The following is an 18,022-nucleotide window of genomic DNA, read 5'->3' on the forward strand; positions in this document are numbered from 1 at the left end:
ACCTGAAGGCTGAACTCATTTACGCAGGATAAGTCATCAACTGCCGAGCCGAGAAGTTCGTGACAAATCAAATTTACTGTAAGTTCGCTCATCTCTAGTTGCGTTCACACGGCCGTCTAGACCTGTCCCGTTCTTCTCCCGTCAAAAACAAAAACGGATTTAAAAATAAAAACGGACAATAACTGATGCAAACGGATGTTATCCCTTTGTATCCGTAGTTGTTCAGTTAATAAACCAAAAAAAAAATTTTTTTTATTTTGTTCTGAGCATGCTCGGAAGTAAAAACGGATCAAAATAAACGGATTGAAAAAACAGATGCAAACGGATGACATTAAAAGGCTCATCCGTTTCCCATAGATTTCAATGTTAAATTTACTGTATCCGTTTTTCTTCCATTTTTTCGACGGAAAAAAAAATACTGCATGGACCGTCTTTTCTCCCGTCAAAAAAAACGGAAATGAGCGCAGGCAGGTGCAAACGGATGTGAAAGGATTGTAAAAAATCTATTGACATCAATGAGATTAATTTACAACCGTTTGTAATCCGTTTACAAGCCGCAACAACGGAACCAAAATGGGGAAAATCAAACGGGTACAGACGGCGGTGTGAACGCACCCTAAGTAATGATGTATAAAAAAAAAGCTGATTTACAGGTCACTGTAAAGCAGTTACCAAAACATGCAAAGCCAATAGACCTGCTTGATGAATAGGGGTTGTCTAAGGTCAGAAAAAGGTTTTCAATGAACACGTATCAGTAAATAAAGAGTGTGAGTATTGAGAGGCTTCATTGATGTCATCTTTTTACAATTGTTTATAAGAAAGTAACTTTGACTAAATTTCCTATTATAAGTAAAATTGTTTTAAAAGCCGATAAAAATAAGAAATAAAATCTTGCACAAAGCGAGCTCACCTCATGTTCTTTAAAGGGGTACTCCACTGGCCAGCATTCAGAAGTAAATGCTCCGGAAGCTCCGTCATGCCCCCTCCCATTGACTTGCATTGAGGGGGCGTGACCATGACGTCACGAGGGGCGTGGCCAACACCCCCCCACAGTGCGAAAACAGTGTTCAGAGCATTTATTTCCAAACTCTGGCCAGTGGAGTACCCCTTTAAGGACTATCATTCTATGATGATCATTTATCAATACAGTCATTCATCGGAACCGAAGCATTGATTAAATCTGACGGCCTATACGACGTGCGCTTCATAATGTGATCAGACACTGAACCTGTGTCACAGACTCACAATCAGGGCCCATACACACTACAACATTTCTAGCAGAGATTCCACTGCACACTGTGTGTTTATACTTTTGCTAGAATACAGAGCAGAATGCATTGCCGGCTATGGGGACCAGCAATGTCCTCATGGTCCTAGCGCCGATCACACTTAAGATGCCGTAGTGTGCATAGGCCCTAAGACTTGATGTATATGTGTACAGGAATCTTTTTTTTTCCTTTAAAACTGCTCAGGGGTGTGTATAAAATAAAGAAAAATGTAATAAAGAAACATGTCGCCAATCCCCCACCGGCACAGTTATCCACTGTCAGTGCTTAATGAAGCGGTGACCAACCTCAGCGGGCATTTTTACGATGGAATGAAGAGGAAGCACTAAAGGCGGGCAATGGCACTGGAAGGGGATTGACAGCAGATGAGTGCATGTTTTTAAATCTTTTACCGACAGTGTCAGCAGTTTTTAATAAAGAAATTTGTCCCAGAGTATAAAACTATTAATCATACTGAAACATTCATCATTGGACAATAGAAAAACTATTTTAAATACGTTTTATGAAGTATACATACCTCAAATGTATTCTTTGTCACTCCAGACAGTCCAAAATAACTTATCCCACCTCCTTTGTAACTCACACAGATTTCTCCAATCTCATCCGTTTTACATAACTGCGGCACGCCCTCTGGTTTTACAATACACATTATTCCTAAAAACACAGAGTACCAGGATTTAATACTTTGCAATTTTCTACTAAAATAAATACTCCACTGTGCATTTGACCACCTTTACAATTGTGGTCATGGAACAAAGATGTAAGGATTTTCAATCAAAACAATGAGAACAGAGCCCTTTGTAAAATCTATGCACATAGAAACCCCATAAAAGTTGTAGAACATTCCACATTATCCAAAATTATTGTAAATAAAATCTACCAAATAATTTACCATTAATAAATTTGACATATATATATATATATATATATATATATATATATATATAAATTTCACTTACCTCCAGGCATCACATGTCCAACATCTTGCACTGTTAAAGCAGAGTTCTTGTCCTCTGTGTTCACACGGATAACGCCAAAACTTAACCCATTCATAGACAAAATAGCTCTTCCAGGCAATGGAGCCCCAGGAATCCCAGGCCTTAAATAAAAACAATTCTTCACGACATTGTACATTATATCAGTATCAATAACGTCATAAAACATAAAATCCAAGAATATAAACTAAAGAAAGAAAGAGACAAGAAATTAGACACAAGATAAATAAACTAAACAGATAAAAAATAGAAAGAAGAAAAATCGGGAAAAGATAAACAGATAGGCAGATAGATATACGTGCGTGTCTAGTTAAAATCATATATATAGAAATAGAAAAAACAAATAGAAAATTATTATTACTACTATCCTCTATCTTCCAATCAGTAATAGTACACTGTGGTGGGTTGGTAGATACAGTAGGTAATAGTGACCACGGGATCTAAGGGGTTACAATTCTTTGGCCCCAGGTCTGGAAATAGTACCAACTTAAAATATACCTTGTCCCAAAATAAAAATAAACAAACATAAATAAATTAGCCATCTTCCTTAAAGGCCTATTACACCCTATGTAATGGGCCCAGAGATCAACCGACAGATGAACAAATGCTTGTTTGTCAGCTAATTGGCCTGTGTAATTTGGATGCGTGACCTTGCCCACACACTAAGGGCCCATTCACAGGACAGGTGCCGACAAATCAGTCAGTGCTAGGACCGATCGGAAACACCCCCATATCTATAGACGGCAATGCATTTCTGAGAGGATTCCACTAAAAAATAAATATGTTCATTCTGTCTGAGGAGTCCGGAATTTGAGTTTCCACAGTCGAGTTTTCTGCCAAAACTGTGCCTTGTGCAGGGGGCAGCAGAATCTCATTGAAAACAACAGGAGGTTGCTGCTCTGGAATTTCCGAGCAGAATATTTACACTGAATTCACTTAAATATTACAAGTGCTGATGCGTGTGTGCGTGTGTGTACATATACAGTGGTCCTTCAACATACGATGGTAATCCGTTCCAAATGGACCATCGTTTGTTGAAACCATTGTATGTTGAGGGATCCGTGCAATGTAAAGTATAGGACAGTGGTCTACAACCTGCGGACCTCCAGATGTTGCAAAACTACAACACCCAGCATGCCCGGACAGCCAACAGCTGTCCGGGCATGCTGGGAGTTGTAGTTTTGCAACATCTGGAGGACGGCAGGTTGAAGACCACTGGTAGAGGAAGTTGTACTCACCTATCCCCGCCGCTCCGGACCGTCACCGCTGCCTTGGATGTCGCTCTCCATCGTTGTCGCCGCGTCCCCGGGGTGTCCCCGACGCTCCGGCAAGGCCTCTGCTTCCCCGGCATCTTCTCTCTCCGTCGCTGCCATCACATCGCTACGCACACCGCTCCTATTGGATGACAGAACGGCGTGCGCAGCGACGTGATGACGACAATGGAGAGCACCGACGATGCAGGGGATCCCGAAGAGGACGCGCCGGAGCCCCGAGGACAGGTAAGTGATCGTCAGCGGACCACACGGGGCACCGTAAATGGCTATCCGGTGGCAGCTGAAGCAGTCTGCGCTGCCGGATAGCCATTTATGCGATGGCCCCGACATACAAAAGCATCGTATGTTGATGCTGCCTTCAACATGCAATGGCCTCTGAGAGACCATCGCATCTTGAAATGATCATATGTCGGGGCCATCGTAGGTCGGGGGGGGGGGGGGTCACTGTATATATTTTATTTTTTTTAAGAGAGAGAGAGGAGAGAGAGAGAGAGAGAGAGAGAGAGAGAGAGAGAGAGAGAGAGAGAGAGAGAGGGGCGCTAGATTGATCCATGCATCCCGAGCTGTGACCATATACACTAATAACTAATATTATTGTAGACATATCATATTTACAAAACTGAATCAGACATAAGTTCACATGCAGCAGATTGGTTGCAAAAATTTCTACAGCTTAAAAAAATTCACTTTTAATTAATTCACCAGGATAAAAAGGACACATTTAGAAATTTCTGCAACAAATCTGCTGCTGAATGTGAACCCTCCCTTAACACAAACAATAATATTTTTTTTATCCTTACTGTACCTTCGGATGGCTACAGTCATGGCTTCTGGAGATGTGGCACATGGACAAATTGCTTCAGGCTTAAGACCATAATTTTGAAACAAACTCAGAAAAGCATCACAAGATGAAACAGACCCTAAGAAAATAAATACAAAAAGATAGTGAAATAGGCGGCTAGAGGGGACTGCACGTCAAGGGAGCTTGACTGTGTAATCTACAACTACATGCAAGTCACAGTCCACAGTATCACTATAGGGAGTGTGGTACACTTATATACTGCAGATCAGATTTGCATACCACGACAGCACTGCCAAGATCCTGCAGTTCACAAGTAACAATTAAACAAGTAAAGGGAATGTGTCAACAAATTATAATTTTTTTTCTTAAAGGTTAAATACATTTGTTTATATGTTTTAAATATTTTTGGAAATCTTTAAAAAAAAATGTCAGAAAATATGAAAATAATTATTTAAGTTTTCTTATATCCCACTGCTGACCAGTAGAGGGAGCTAAAATGAAAATGTGAGGAGAAAGTAACTTGGAACTTGGCTGCTGCAAATTTGAACCACCCCTCTCCCTGCTAGTAACCTCACACCTCTTGTGTCTGTGCAAAAGAAGGGGGAGAAATTCCACTGTGCCGCGCCATCTTGTTGGTGACTTAACAGTGGTTAAGTACAGCTGCTACAGATTAATGTTATAAATATACATATATATATTTATATATATATATGTATATATGAATAATCTGCTGCGAATATAGCATATTACAATACCAGTGGATGACATTTTAACAGATCTATTGCATGGTTCACAGTCTAGTGTAAACATCTCCCCCTGCCATCAGTTTGCAGTGACCCAGTAAGGGACGCACGCACAGTACAGAGACACATGCAGACTTCATAATGAGCGTAGCTCTCACACACCGCTTTCCCAGGCTCCTGAAGGGCACATGATATGCTTTGTACTGAAAGGTTTATATTAATTTAGGAACCTGGTAATGCTGTGTGTTACAGTTATGCCCTGTAATGACTCATGGCCCTGAACTGATAACATAGCCTGACTGTCTCAAAGAGCTTTCTCAGGCTCCTGAATGAACATTTGATCTGCTTAGTACTGACACATTTTTGGCCATTCAGGAGCTTGGAAAAGCTGTGTGAGATAGTAAGACTCTGTTATCATTACAGGGCCATGAGTCATTATAGGGTCTGACTGCCACACACAGCTTTCCCAGGCTCCTTAATGGCCAGAAATGTTTCAGTACTAAGCAGATCAGGAGCCTTGGAAATCTGTGTGTGACAATCAGAGAGGAGGTCTACACATTGAGGAGGTCGGAGATGTGCAGGGAGCTGAGTGTCAGGACTGACAGGCAGGTCACAGAGGTGAGCAGGGGGGGGGGGGGGGGGGGGGAGAAGGACGGAAGGGACTTCAGCTCTAAACTTTGTATAAACCTTATCTTCCCCTGCCCCATGTCTGCAGAGTGACCTGAGAGGACACCAGGGCAGGACTGTGCAATGTGTGTGACTTTGTGCTGCCCCTCCCCCAGCCACCTCTCTGATGCTCTCTGCTCCATTGGTCACTGTTCCTCAGGGACTTCAAGAAAATGGCTCTGGCTCCCCCTTTCATTTCACCACCCTGTACTTTGCCTATGTGCAGTAAGCAGTCAATGCTTTTCTATGAGATGCTCTCAGTCTTAACTTTCCTATGCTCTTGTGCCTGCCATAAAGCAACTGTGTAAGTGCTGTGAAGTGACACACCACAAAGAGGTTACAATATGGCAGCCCCCAGTACACAATTTATTAATAAATAACAATAAAACTACATTGTCCTAAAACTAAATATATCAATGAAATGCTTTATCTTGATAGAACAATTTGTAAAAAAAATTATAAAATAGTGACACATTCCCTTTAAGAACTTGATATAGTTTACAAGCTAAAAATAAGGCATCTGAGTAAACAGAATTTACTAAGACCAGCATGTCACACGTTGGTAAAGTGAACGTCTGCTAGCATAAATATGACATATGTATTAAGTGGCATAACGCTTTTTAATAAATGTGACATATTTCTGCCGCTGTCTGTGCACAAAATGTATACATGTACTCTAGCTACAAGCGCAAGTACATTTCGAGCATTACCACATTTTGGTGTAAGTCATGTAGAGCTGCAACCATTAATCGATAAAATACGATAACAGAATTCGTTGTCGACGAATCCCGTTATCGAATAATCACCCGATTCTTTGTCCGTGGTCAGGAGGCTGCTGCGGGCCGGGGGGCGGTCAGACGCAAGTCCCGAAAATCACGCAGCAGCCTCAGTGACAGGCTGAAACTCTTAGCTCCACCCTCCGATCAGTCTTACCACTTAGGAGACTGCTGCTCTTCCTAACTGTCTCCTCCCCTGCCGCCATTTTACCTGTATTTCCCCCCACTCAGCCCATGAGGATCAGTAACCCTCCATTTTCTGCCACCGTCCGCCGCCTCAAGGGCCCCCGTACGGTAGGTTGAGGTTCCAATACAGTACACACTCACTGTGCTGCGGCCCTGGCGGGCCGGGGTGATCTTCCCAGGGCCTCCGTCCGTGTGTGTCTGCAGTCTACTCTGCACTGCACTACTATACACATGGGAGGATATGTGCAGAGGAGACTGCAGACAGAGCATTGCACCCTAGTGTCTTCTACAGACCTTAGGGTACAATGCTCTGCAGCCTGCACATACCCCCCATGTGTATAGCAGTGTGTGTACATTCCTATACAGGTGGGGGTATATGCAGAGCATTGCACCCTTGTGTCTGTAGTACAGTGTGCAGTGCACACCGCTTTACCCATGGGGGCATGTGAAGAGCATTGCACCTTTGTGTCTGTAGTACAGACACTAGGATGCAACGCTCTGCACATACCCCCATGTGTACTACATACACACTGCTATACAAATGGTAGTATGTGCAGAGCATTGCATCCTAGTGTCTGTACAACAGACACAAGGGTGCAATGCTCTGCACATACCCCCATGGGTATAGCGGTGTGTATGTAGTACATATACACTTCTATACACATGGGGGTGCATGCAGAGTATTTGCACCCTAGTGTTTGTAGTGCTACAGAGTCTGTACTAAAAACATGGGTCGGGTGCAATGCTCTGCCGTCTGCACATACCCCCATGTGTATATGAGTACTACCGTATATAAAAAGAGTAAAGTAATAAAAAAAATGTAAATTAACTGCTCCCCCAATAAAAATTAGCTCCCCTTTTTCTATTGCTAGACAAAAAAGTTAAATAATTTATATTTTTTTTACATATTTGATACTGCCGCATGGCGAACTGTCTGAACTATTAAAATATTAGTCAATCATTAACATTTTAGTTTAATAGTTTAGACAGTTACCCATGCGGCAGTATCAAATTTACACTGGTTCCTATACAGGATCATTAATAATGATCCTGTACTGCAACGGGTGTAAATGAAAAAAAAATATATATATATATCAAAAATTCCTGCTGTTTGGTCACATCACATGCTAGAAACTTTTAATATGACCATTCTACATAATTTTTCATGTAGAATCAGCTGAACCCCTTTTTTTGGAATTTTGAAATTTTTTTTTTCATTAATCGATAAAATAATCGACAACTAATCGACTATTAAAATAATCGTTAGCTGCATCCCTAAAGTCATGTTACATTCCTCGGGGATACCACACACAGGAAAAAAATTGCATATCTAAGTGCAAAAAGGAGCTGGCACAAAAATGTGTTCCCTCTTATGGCACATAACTAAGAAATTCACCTCATAGTATCTCTATGTAAGAAGAGCGTTTAAAAAGAAAACAAAATAATCTGCTGCACTGAGGACATGACGTAAGCCTGATGGAGACTGCTTATAGTAAAACATGTTATCAGGCACAGAATGACATTGAAAAGAAAAAAAAAAAGAAAAAAAACAGGAATTGCTAAGTGCTATCTGCCACACATGCTTCCTGGTAACCATTGCAGGAAGCACATGTGACAGACTGGTATGTGCACTCCTTGCGATGGTTAACAAGCCCCAGGGGAGGGTGAAACATCATTTATATGCAGGAAAGAAGCTGATACCATGCACATTTATAATGTTTGAATTACATTTGTGAATAAACTTTCCTAAGTTACCAGCATATAGAGTGTGCATTGTTATACTATATTTACCTTAAGCTACATTAACATCATGTTTGGGGCATATGGCACCCAGATCTGGTGGAAGAATAATAAAAAAAAAAGGGCTGCTATATTATATACTGGATATATATATATATATATCCAAAAAGAAAGAGAAGCGGCACTACAATAAACATCATAGCGTGGTTTATTCCCCCATTTTGTCAGTAGTGCTACATTTCGGTCTTCTTAATGAGACCTTTCTCAACGTAGCACTACTGACAAGGGTGAATAAACCCCATTTCTCTTTCTTTTTGGATGTTTATAGTCATGGGACATTGATTCATGTCCCTAGCAGCACCCACCTGGACCCAGAGTCCGTATCACAGTGCCAGTTCCTCCCCCGCAGACACACTATCTATCTATCTATATACACATATACACACACAGTGGTCCTTCAAGTTACAATGTTAACTGGTTCCAGGACGACCATTGCATGTTGAAACCATTGTATGTTGAGACCATAACTCTATGGAAACCTGGTAATTGGTTCTGAAGCCACTAAAATGTCATCCAAAAACAGGAAAAAGTGAGGATTAAAGAAAAATAAGTAGATAACTAATATAGATAAAGCAAGTCCTTACATATAAAAGTAATAAAGATCTGCTGGGAGCTGTAAATCACTGTCTATGTAGAGGACAGGAGCTTCTTCAGGGTCCTGTACAGTACACGACAATACATGTCCTAAATATAGGAAACTGGAGCCGCCCCCACCTGATGTCCAAAGGAGCAGCTAACCCTGGCCCAGGTAAGGAGTATTACAGAACGTGTAATACCACCCTGTACTGTAGGGGGCGCTACCAGACAGCCAGTCAGTTCATACGCTTCAGTAATACAGGGGTTTTACCAGTGAAATGCCCATTCTGATTGGTCAGATTTTCCAGCCATTGACATGTTTCACAGATCTGGACTGTCCTTAGCATTGTACGTTGAGTCTGGTTTCAAGTTACAATTGTCCAGAGAAGACTATAGTATGCTGAAACTATTGTATGTTGAGGCATCACTGTATGTATGTGTATATATATTTTTTATTATTAATTATTATTATTTTTTTATTCTTCCACCAGAACCGGCTGCCATGTGATGCCATTGCAGCCTTATGTATACGACTTATGGCATCTTAAGACTTTATAACATCTGTGAAAAACCTCAAGTAAGATCTTAACACAAAAACAACTGTCAACAATCGCGAGGGAATGTTGCGGTTTTGCTCTTTTCAATCTGGTTATCATTGCCCATAAATCATAAAACACAATGCCACTTACATGGATTGGCTCCGTCTGTTACAATGAGCATGCGAAGCGAGGCCAAACTGATATCCTTCTGTTCTCGATGTGCGATCATTGCCCAGTGCAAGTCCCTGCACTTCACTACTGCAACCCTGGCTGGGAGACAAGAATCAACAAAGACCTATTCATGGCTTTATCGCTGTACTGTACATTCAGAAAGGAGATGTATTTCCTTCATTTCTTACTTCCAACGGAACAAAAATCAAGTTAAATGCCAAGCTCTCAGCGCCACATCATCTAAACAATTGTGGGCTTTGGCATTGATTGCGCTAAAAATAAAACACTTGTGATAAAGAAGGGAATTTGCTTAAAGTTGGCAGAGATCTTAGCCGCGTTCTGACGTAATAAACTGACAAGAGCTGCGTCCATCAACAGGGCTCATATACATTGTTAAAGGGGTATTCCAGGAAAAAACTTTTTTTTATATATCAACTGGTTCCAGAAAGATAAACAGATTTGTAAATTACTTCTATTAAAAAATCTTAATCCTTTCAGTACTTATGAGCTTCTGAAGTTAAGGTTGTTCTTTTCTGTCTAAGTGCTCTCTGATGACACCTGTCTCGGGAAACCCCCAGTTTAGAAGCAAATCCCCATAGCAAACCTCTTCTAAACTGGGCGGTTCCCGAGACACGTGTCATCAGAGAGCACTTAGACAGAAAAGAACAACCTAAACTTCAGAAGCTCATAAGTACTGAAAGGATTAAGATTTTTTAATAGAAGTAATTTACAAATCTGTTTAACTTTCTGGAATATATATATATATATATATATATATATATATATATATATATATTCCAGAAAGTTAATAAATATATATATATATATATATATATATATATATATATAAAAAAAGTTTTTTCCTGGATAACCCCTTTAAGTATTTGATGACTGCTGTTGTGATGCCTGAACCCTATAGCTTAATCTTCAACTATTAAAGGGGTACTCCGATGGAAAACTTTTTTTTTTTTTTAATGAACTGGTGCCAGAAAGTTAAACAGATATTAAATGTAAATTACTTCTATTTAAAAATCTTAATCCTTATGCTACAGAGGAAATTATTTTCTTTATGAATTTCTTTTTTTGTGTTGTCCACAGTGCTCTCTGCTGACACTTGATGCCCGTATCAGGAACTGTCCAGTGCAGCATAGGTTTGCTATGGGGATTTTCTCCTGCTCTTGACAGTTACTGATACGGGCATCAGGTGTCAGCAGAGAGCACTGTGGACAAGACAAAAAAGAAATTCAAACAGAAAAGAATTTCCTCTGTAGCATACAGCTGCTACAGCTGCTACAGCTGCTACTGGAAGGGTAAAGATTTTTTTAATAGAAGTAATTTACAAATCTAAAAAAGAATATGGAAGTGCAGCTCACAAAAAATTAGTTGAGGTATGAATGGAAAGTACTTACACCAAAAAAAGTACAACAACTGAAATAGAGAGAAAAAAAAGGAAACCATTCACCTCTAGACTAATATCAGAAAAGACTGATACATGATGGTTGTAATATATATTTTAAATTAAGAATAAGAATTATTCTTATTCTTAATTTAAAATATATATTACAACCAACATGTATCAGTCTTTTCTGATATTAGTCTAGAGGTGAATGGTTTCCTTTTTTTATTTTTTATTTTTTTCTCTCTAATTTACAAATCTGTTTAACTTTCTGGCACCAGTTGATAAAAAACAAAAACAAAAAAAACACTAAATTAAGTAATATGACATATTATAGATAATAAAAATGTATCACAAGTATCACAAGTAGTAGTGCCTAAACTGTGGCCCTTCAGATGTTGCAAAACTACAACTCCCAGCATGCCCGGACAGCCAACGGCTGTCCGGGCATGCTGGGAGTTGTAGCTTTGCAACATCTGGAGGACCACAGTTTGAAGACCACTACTTTAAAGGCTATGAACACCTTTTAAATAGAAAAAAAAAAAGAAAAAGATTTTTACATAAAAATATTGTTTGCGCCTACAATCTTCGTTTATTTTGCAGCGAGCTTCAAAAAATCAGATTCTTAAGTAATACATGGTGGATGCAAATTTTAGAATCTACAGTGGGTGCTCTGCTTTCTCTGTACACTTGTACACAACACTTGTGACTCTGCAGACTGCTTTTTGAGTGCTTTCTTCTCTATCTACAGCCTGTGGGAGCTGCCTTCCAACTATTCCCTCCCTTCTCGCCACACTTTGATCCACTGTGTACAACCTCCTCCCTGCTGCTAGCCAGAGGCGTAATTGGAAGCTTCTGGGCCCGATGCAAAATCTGCAACAGGGCCCCGTGTGGCAATTATAATACTGATCTATTATGGGGAAGATGTGCTTTGAGCCCCCCTAAGGCACCAGGGCCCCTGTACGTCTGCTACCTCTGCACCTCTGCTGTTAGCCCTACCACAGAGAGAGGAAAGCCCATCTGACAGATTTTTATGTTTTATCTCTTTCTGAGCAACAGCAAAATGGCAGGAAACTTTTAATGAAGACTATTTAGAAAGCTATTTTGCTTTTAAGAAACAAATGAATAATAAGCAAAATTCAGCGCAAAGGTGTCCATAGTCATTAAAGGGTAGCTCCCACCATCCTCTTTTTTTTTTTTTCTGTCCCTGCCTATTGCCCATCTATCCCTAACCCCCTCCCTGCCTTTATTTTTTTTTTTATTATCTTAAAAATGCCATTTTGTCTGCCTGGTAGTGTGCTCACTACCAGGCAGACTTCCCCAGCAGGCACCACGTCACTGATGCCTGCTGGGGGCCGAGTTCCGCCCATAGTTCTCCTGACAGGGTGCCTCCAGCTGTTTCACCACTACAACTCCCAGCATGCCCTGACATCTATTTGCTGTCAGGGCATGCTGGGAGTTGTAGTGGGGAAACAACTGGAGGCACCCTGTGTTGGAAGACACCCAGCCCCCGACCAATATCGCCCCCCTCCCCCTCACCTGTGCCGGACCATGAGCGGGGGTCCGTAGCAAGCAACAAGTGTATGCCCGGCTTCCTGTCATGCCCGTACACTCTGGAAACTGTCTCTATGTTTCTGGAGGATTGAAAGTCCTCCAGAACCATAGAGAGAGTTACCAGAGTGTAGGAGCATGACAGGAAGCCGGGCATACACTTGTTGCTCCATATAACGTGCTCCCCCCGGCAATGACAGGACACAGCTGCAAGGAGCAGTGAGGAGGCGGCGTATCCCCACTGGAGCCAGGGCTGTAAGCAGAGGTAAGAGCCATGTTCCTCCCTGCTGCAGGGAGAATATGCAGCAGGGAGGCGGCCAGTGTGTGAGTCCAGGGAGCCAATGCGCAGCCCTGGATTTCACTGTGCTCGCTCTCGCCTGTTTGATTGACAGGCGAGAGCGAGCACCGCAGTGACTGGAATTTCGACTCATTTGCCAGGCTCAAATGAGACGAAATTCTGTAGTGACGTCACTGCCGAATGCATTCGGCCACTAGGAGGGCGACCCCTAGTGGCCGAATTTAAAAGTGATTTTAAACTGGTTTAAAATCACTTTTTTTAATTAAACTATATTAGAGATATGTTGTAGTACTTAAGTACTACAACATATCAATTTTTTTATTTGATGACAGTGCCCATTTAAAGGGGTGCTCACCTAGAAAACATTTTTTTTTTTTTTTTTTTTTAGCAACTGGTGTGAAAAAGTTAAAAAGATTTGTAAATTACTTCTATTTAAAAATCTTAATCCTATCAGTACTTATCAGCTGCTATATGCTCCACAGGAAGTTCTTTTCTTTTTTTTTTTTATTTCCTTTCTGTCTGACCACAGTGCTCTCTGCTGACACCTCTGTCCATTTTAGGAACTGTCCAGGGTAGGAGCAAATCCCCATAGCAAACCTATCCGGCTCTTGACAGTTCCTAAAATGGACAGAGGTGTCTGCAGAGAGCACTGTGGTCAGGCAGAAAGGAACTCCAGAAAGAAATACAACTTTTGCTGTAGTATACAGCAGCTGATAAGTACTGGAAGGATTTTTCTGCCTGACCACAGTGCTCTCTGCTGACACCTCTGTCCATTTTAGGAACTGTCAAGAGCCGGATAGGTTTGCTATGGGGATTTGCTCCTACCCTGGACAGTTCCTAAAAAGGACAGAGGTGTCAGCAGAGAACACTGTGGTCCGGCAGAAAGGAACTCTGGAAAGAAATACAACTTCTGCTGTAGTATACAGCAGCTGATAAGTACTGGAAGGATTAAGATTTTTAAATAGAAGTAATTTACAAATCTGTTTAACTTTCTGGCACCAGTTGATTTAAAAAAATAAATAAATAAAATAAAAAAATTTCTAGGGGAGTACCCCTTTAAGTTATCATCAATCAAAATATTGAAACAAATGTGGTAAAGGTTATGTATCCCAGAGCAGTAGCTTGAGAGTGGCCAACCAATTCAATTGGCATGGGTGCATGCCAGGTGGACAGCTGCTGAGGCCACTAAGTCTTGGGTACATGGGTTATATTCTAATCAATAGGACCCATGTTCAAGACCCTCTAGGTGCCACATGCTTGCAGAAACTTTACCACCCAGCGTGTCCCTTATGCTTCAAAACACCATGTGTTATATCAGGCAGGAGAATTGATTTAAAGACACATTTTAAAGGGGCATGCCATCTCAGACAGTTATGGCATATCCACAGGAGCTGGTACTTTACAGAATTTCAGATCTAGAATTAGGTGTAGGTTCCAGAGAACCTATACGATATTTACGGCACCTCATGTGGATATGCCAGAAATGTCTGAGTTGGAAATATCCCTTTAAGCTTCTTCTGCACTTGCACGCTTATTCCCATATAGTATATTACCTTTGTTTGCATGGACTCTTTGCACCCAGGATAAGGGGCATACTTTCATCACAGAGTATGGAACACTGACTGTGTGCATTTTATTTACTACATTCTAGGGGAAAATAAAGAAATAAATTATTAACCAAAGACAGTTAAATAGTTACTCTACATGCTACATTTTTATATGCCCATCATGAACTTAAATGCAAACGCAACACCAGGCATCTAGACTATTTCTTTAAGTTTACACTGCAATCTCTTATAAGATTAGATTACAACACATGGATTGCAGTATGTTGCTGTGAAGCCCTTAGCTTACACATAAGGGGGATGCATGGAGGCTCCAGCACAGAAACAGTTTTTCACACATACCATTTCCTGTGCATATTTCATGCTACAGATTTTATGCTGCAGATTTTAATGTAAACTATATGACTGAACACAACTTCAAATCTGCAGCTTCAGATACTGTACATGTGAATAAAGTCTAGACTTCATGCTTGGGTTTCCATGCAGCTGCTATTCAGGGAACGATTCACACAACACCAGACTAGCACCTAAATTTTCAGCTTTACAGTCAATCTGTCAGCTTTTTTACCGGGTACAGAGTGGCAGAACCCAGCAGACAGGTGCTAGAGAGAATAAAATTGAACATACCTTTAGTTTTTAGGCGTGCTCCAGTTGAAAACATTTATTTTTAAGATCAACTGGTGCCAGAAAGTTAAACAGATTTGTAAATTACTTCTATTAAAAATTCTTTACCCTTCCAGTACTTTTTAGCAGCTGTATGCTACAGAGGAAATTCTTTTCTTTTTGAATTTCTTTTTTTGTCCTGTCCACAGAGCTCTCTGCTACACCTAACTGTCCAGAACTGGAACTGGAATTGGAACTGTCCAGAACTGGAACTGTCCAGAGCAGGAGAAAATCCCCACTGCAAACCTACTTTGCTCTGGACAGTTTCTGACACGGAAAGACAAAAAAAGAAATTCAAAAAGAAAATAATTTCCTCTGAAGAATACAGCTGCTAAAAAGTACTGGAAGGTTCAAGATTTATTAACAGAAGTCATTTACAAATCTGTTTTACTTTCTGGCACCAGTTGATTTAAAAAAAAAAAAAAAAAAAAAAAAAAAAAAATCCACCAGAGTATCCCTTTAAGTGTCATAGAGGCGGTGCCAAGTCAAAGAAGACAGACTCCTCCTTCCTTCACCCCTCCCTTCCCTGCATCACTGCTGTACAGGGGTTATCTTCCAGCATGAAGCCCAGTAAGTCAATCAGTGTAAGCAGAGGAGGAGGGAGAAGGCATGCTGCTGCGGTTGGACACTGCCTCCATGACACTTCAGGCACTTTTATAACTTTACAAACAGTGATCGGCAAAGCTAAAAAGGTATGGTTTATTTTATCCCCCCATCACCTGTCTGCCAGAATCTGCTGCTCTGTACCTGGTAAGGAGCTAACATATTCTACAAATCTATTATTTCAAGACAGACCTGTGGTGAAAAAGTAAATCTGAAGAAGTGTTTTTTTTAAATAAGACAAACATTATTATAAAAATTATCCCTATCCACAGGATACTTTACCATGGAGCACTCTGACCCCCACCTTCTGAAACAAATTGGTCATAGGAGTAATGGCCGCCTCCGCCAATCATTGGATGAGGTGGGATATCGTTGCTGATTGGCGGAGATGGCCATCACTCCGGAGACCATGGCGGTTGAAGCGCTTCAAGGTAAGAGACAGGCCTTGTCCTGGAGATCACAGGGGATCCCAGTGGTCAGACCCCCCACGATCAGACACTTATCCCCTTTTCTGTGCATAATGGAAAAGTTTTATTCCCAATATAACCGCTTTAAAGGGGTTATCCAGGAAAAAAAAATTTTTTTTTAGATATCAACTGGCTCCAGAAAGTCAAACAGATTTGTAAATGATATATTCAAAATAATAGCTTATACCTTTAGGACCTCACCAACCTTGGTGCATAATGATAATGGTGGAAATTAATTGAGATATGTCAGCAATACTCATAAAATAGTTTTTAATTAAATATAAATAAAATAAGAATAAAATGTTGAATTAACACATTTGACTGGCACTACCATATGATAATCCCACTGGGCCCCAGTAGAAATGTGTATATCATACACATATATATATATACACATTTCTACTGAGGAAGGGGTCGGAGGACTACAATTCCCAGCACCCCGAAACGCGTTTAGGTGTCTGGCACTATTCACACAGTCTATACTAGTGTCTGCCTGCAAACTCACAGGTTCCGGTAACAAAAGTGTTAACCCAGCCGTATTCCGCCCTGCCTGGCGGCTATCCTACCTTTAACCATCTCCCACAGCCTACACTTCCTACAGTCCAGGTCTCCATGTGGGACACCATCCCTGGATCACCCGCCGCTCCCGAGCGCACCATTGCCGCCGGACTTACTGCCGCTCCCGTGCTGACTGACACTCTTGCCGGAGTGTCAGAACAATAGCACCAACAGACAGCCGGTGAGCGAGTGCAATCTGCAGTACAGAACATCACATCACACTCCCCTACCATCGGAGCCAGCGGCACGTAACATCATACTGCGCCCCCCTGCCATCGGGGCTGCAAGGGAGACTGCAGTGCTCCCCCACTATCGGGGCACGAGAGGAGTGCAGGGCTGTAACCTACAGTAAAGGACTATCAAGCCGCCAGAAGCAGTGGTGAGAGATACTTTTAATATCATTTGTATCTTTTTTCTGGAGATTGACTTTATGTTACAAGCACACTTACTCTGCTACTAAACAGGACTTTATATTTTGTTTGCGGATCAAAACAGACTTTTTTTCATTCATACCGGAGCTCTAGTAAATTGGACATTTTTCTCACATCCATTTTTATTAGTTTGATATCCCACGGGGCCCAGTGGGATTATCATATGGTAGTGCCAGTTAAATGTGTTAATTCAACATTTTATTCTTATTTTATTTATATTTCATTAAAAACAATTTTATGAGTAACGCTGACATATCTCAATTTATTTCCACCATTATCATTATGCACCAAGGTTGGTGAGGTCCTAGAGGTATAAGCTATTATTTTGAATATATTTTTACTTTGTTGCCGGTGGGGTCCGGCTATAGCTTTAATTCCCTCGGTCCTTCTGTTGTGAGCTGCACCTAATTTCTAGTTTTGTAAATGACTTCTATTAAAAAATCTTAATCCTTTCAGTACTTATGAGCTTCTGAAGTTAAGGTTGTTCTTTGCTGTCTAAGTGCTCTCTGCTGACACGTGTCTCGGGAACCGCCCAGTTTAGAAGAGGTTTGCTATGGGGATTTGCTTCTAAACTGGGCGGTTCCCAAGACACGTGTCATCAGAGAGCAACAGAAAAGAACAAACTTAACTTCAGAAGCTCATAAGTACTGAAAGGATTTAAAAAATTTAATAGAAG

At 40.9% G+C, this 18,022-nt stretch overlaps 1 protein-coding gene and 1 long non-coding RNA gene across 3 annotated transcripts in view; one reads left to right on the plus strand and one right to left on the minus strand.

The window, feature by feature from the left end:
• The window catches only part of DIP2B (disco interacting protein 2 homolog B), a 249,899-nt gene that overhangs the window by 47,355 nt on the left and 184,522 nt on the right, over positions 1-18,022 (minus strand). For both annotated transcript variants that reach the window (XM_056562713.1, XM_056562712.1), the window contains exons 15-19: positions 14,613-14,706; positions 9,794-9,913; positions 4,361-4,475; positions 2,246-2,385; positions 1,804-1,940 (exon numbers count right to left, since the gene is read on the minus strand). In XM_056562713.1, the coding sequence (XP_056418688.1) occupies positions 1,804-1,940; positions 2,246-2,385; positions 4,361-4,475; positions 9,794-9,913; positions 14,613-14,706 (606 nt within the window). The remainder of the gene's footprint in view (positions 1-1,803; positions 1,941-2,245; positions 2,386-4,360; positions 4,476-9,793; positions 9,914-14,612; positions 14,707-18,022) is intronic.
• Positions 1-18,022, plus strand: part of LOC130358846 (uncharacterized) — a 28,939-nt gene that overhangs the window by 2,005 nt on the left and 8,912 nt on the right. Inside the window, exon 2 of the long non-coding RNA XR_008889664.1 lies at positions 9,596-9,681. This is a non-coding gene — a long non-coding RNA (uncharacterized LOC130358846). The remainder of the gene's footprint in view (positions 1-9,595; positions 9,682-18,022) is intronic.

This window comes from Hyla sarda, chromosome 2 (genome assembly GCF_029499605.1).
Source record: "Hyla sarda isolate aHylSar1 chromosome 2, aHylSar1.hap1, whole genome shotgun sequence".
Taxonomy (NCBI): Eukaryota; Metazoa; Chordata; class Amphibia; order Anura; family Hylidae; genus Hyla; species Hyla sarda.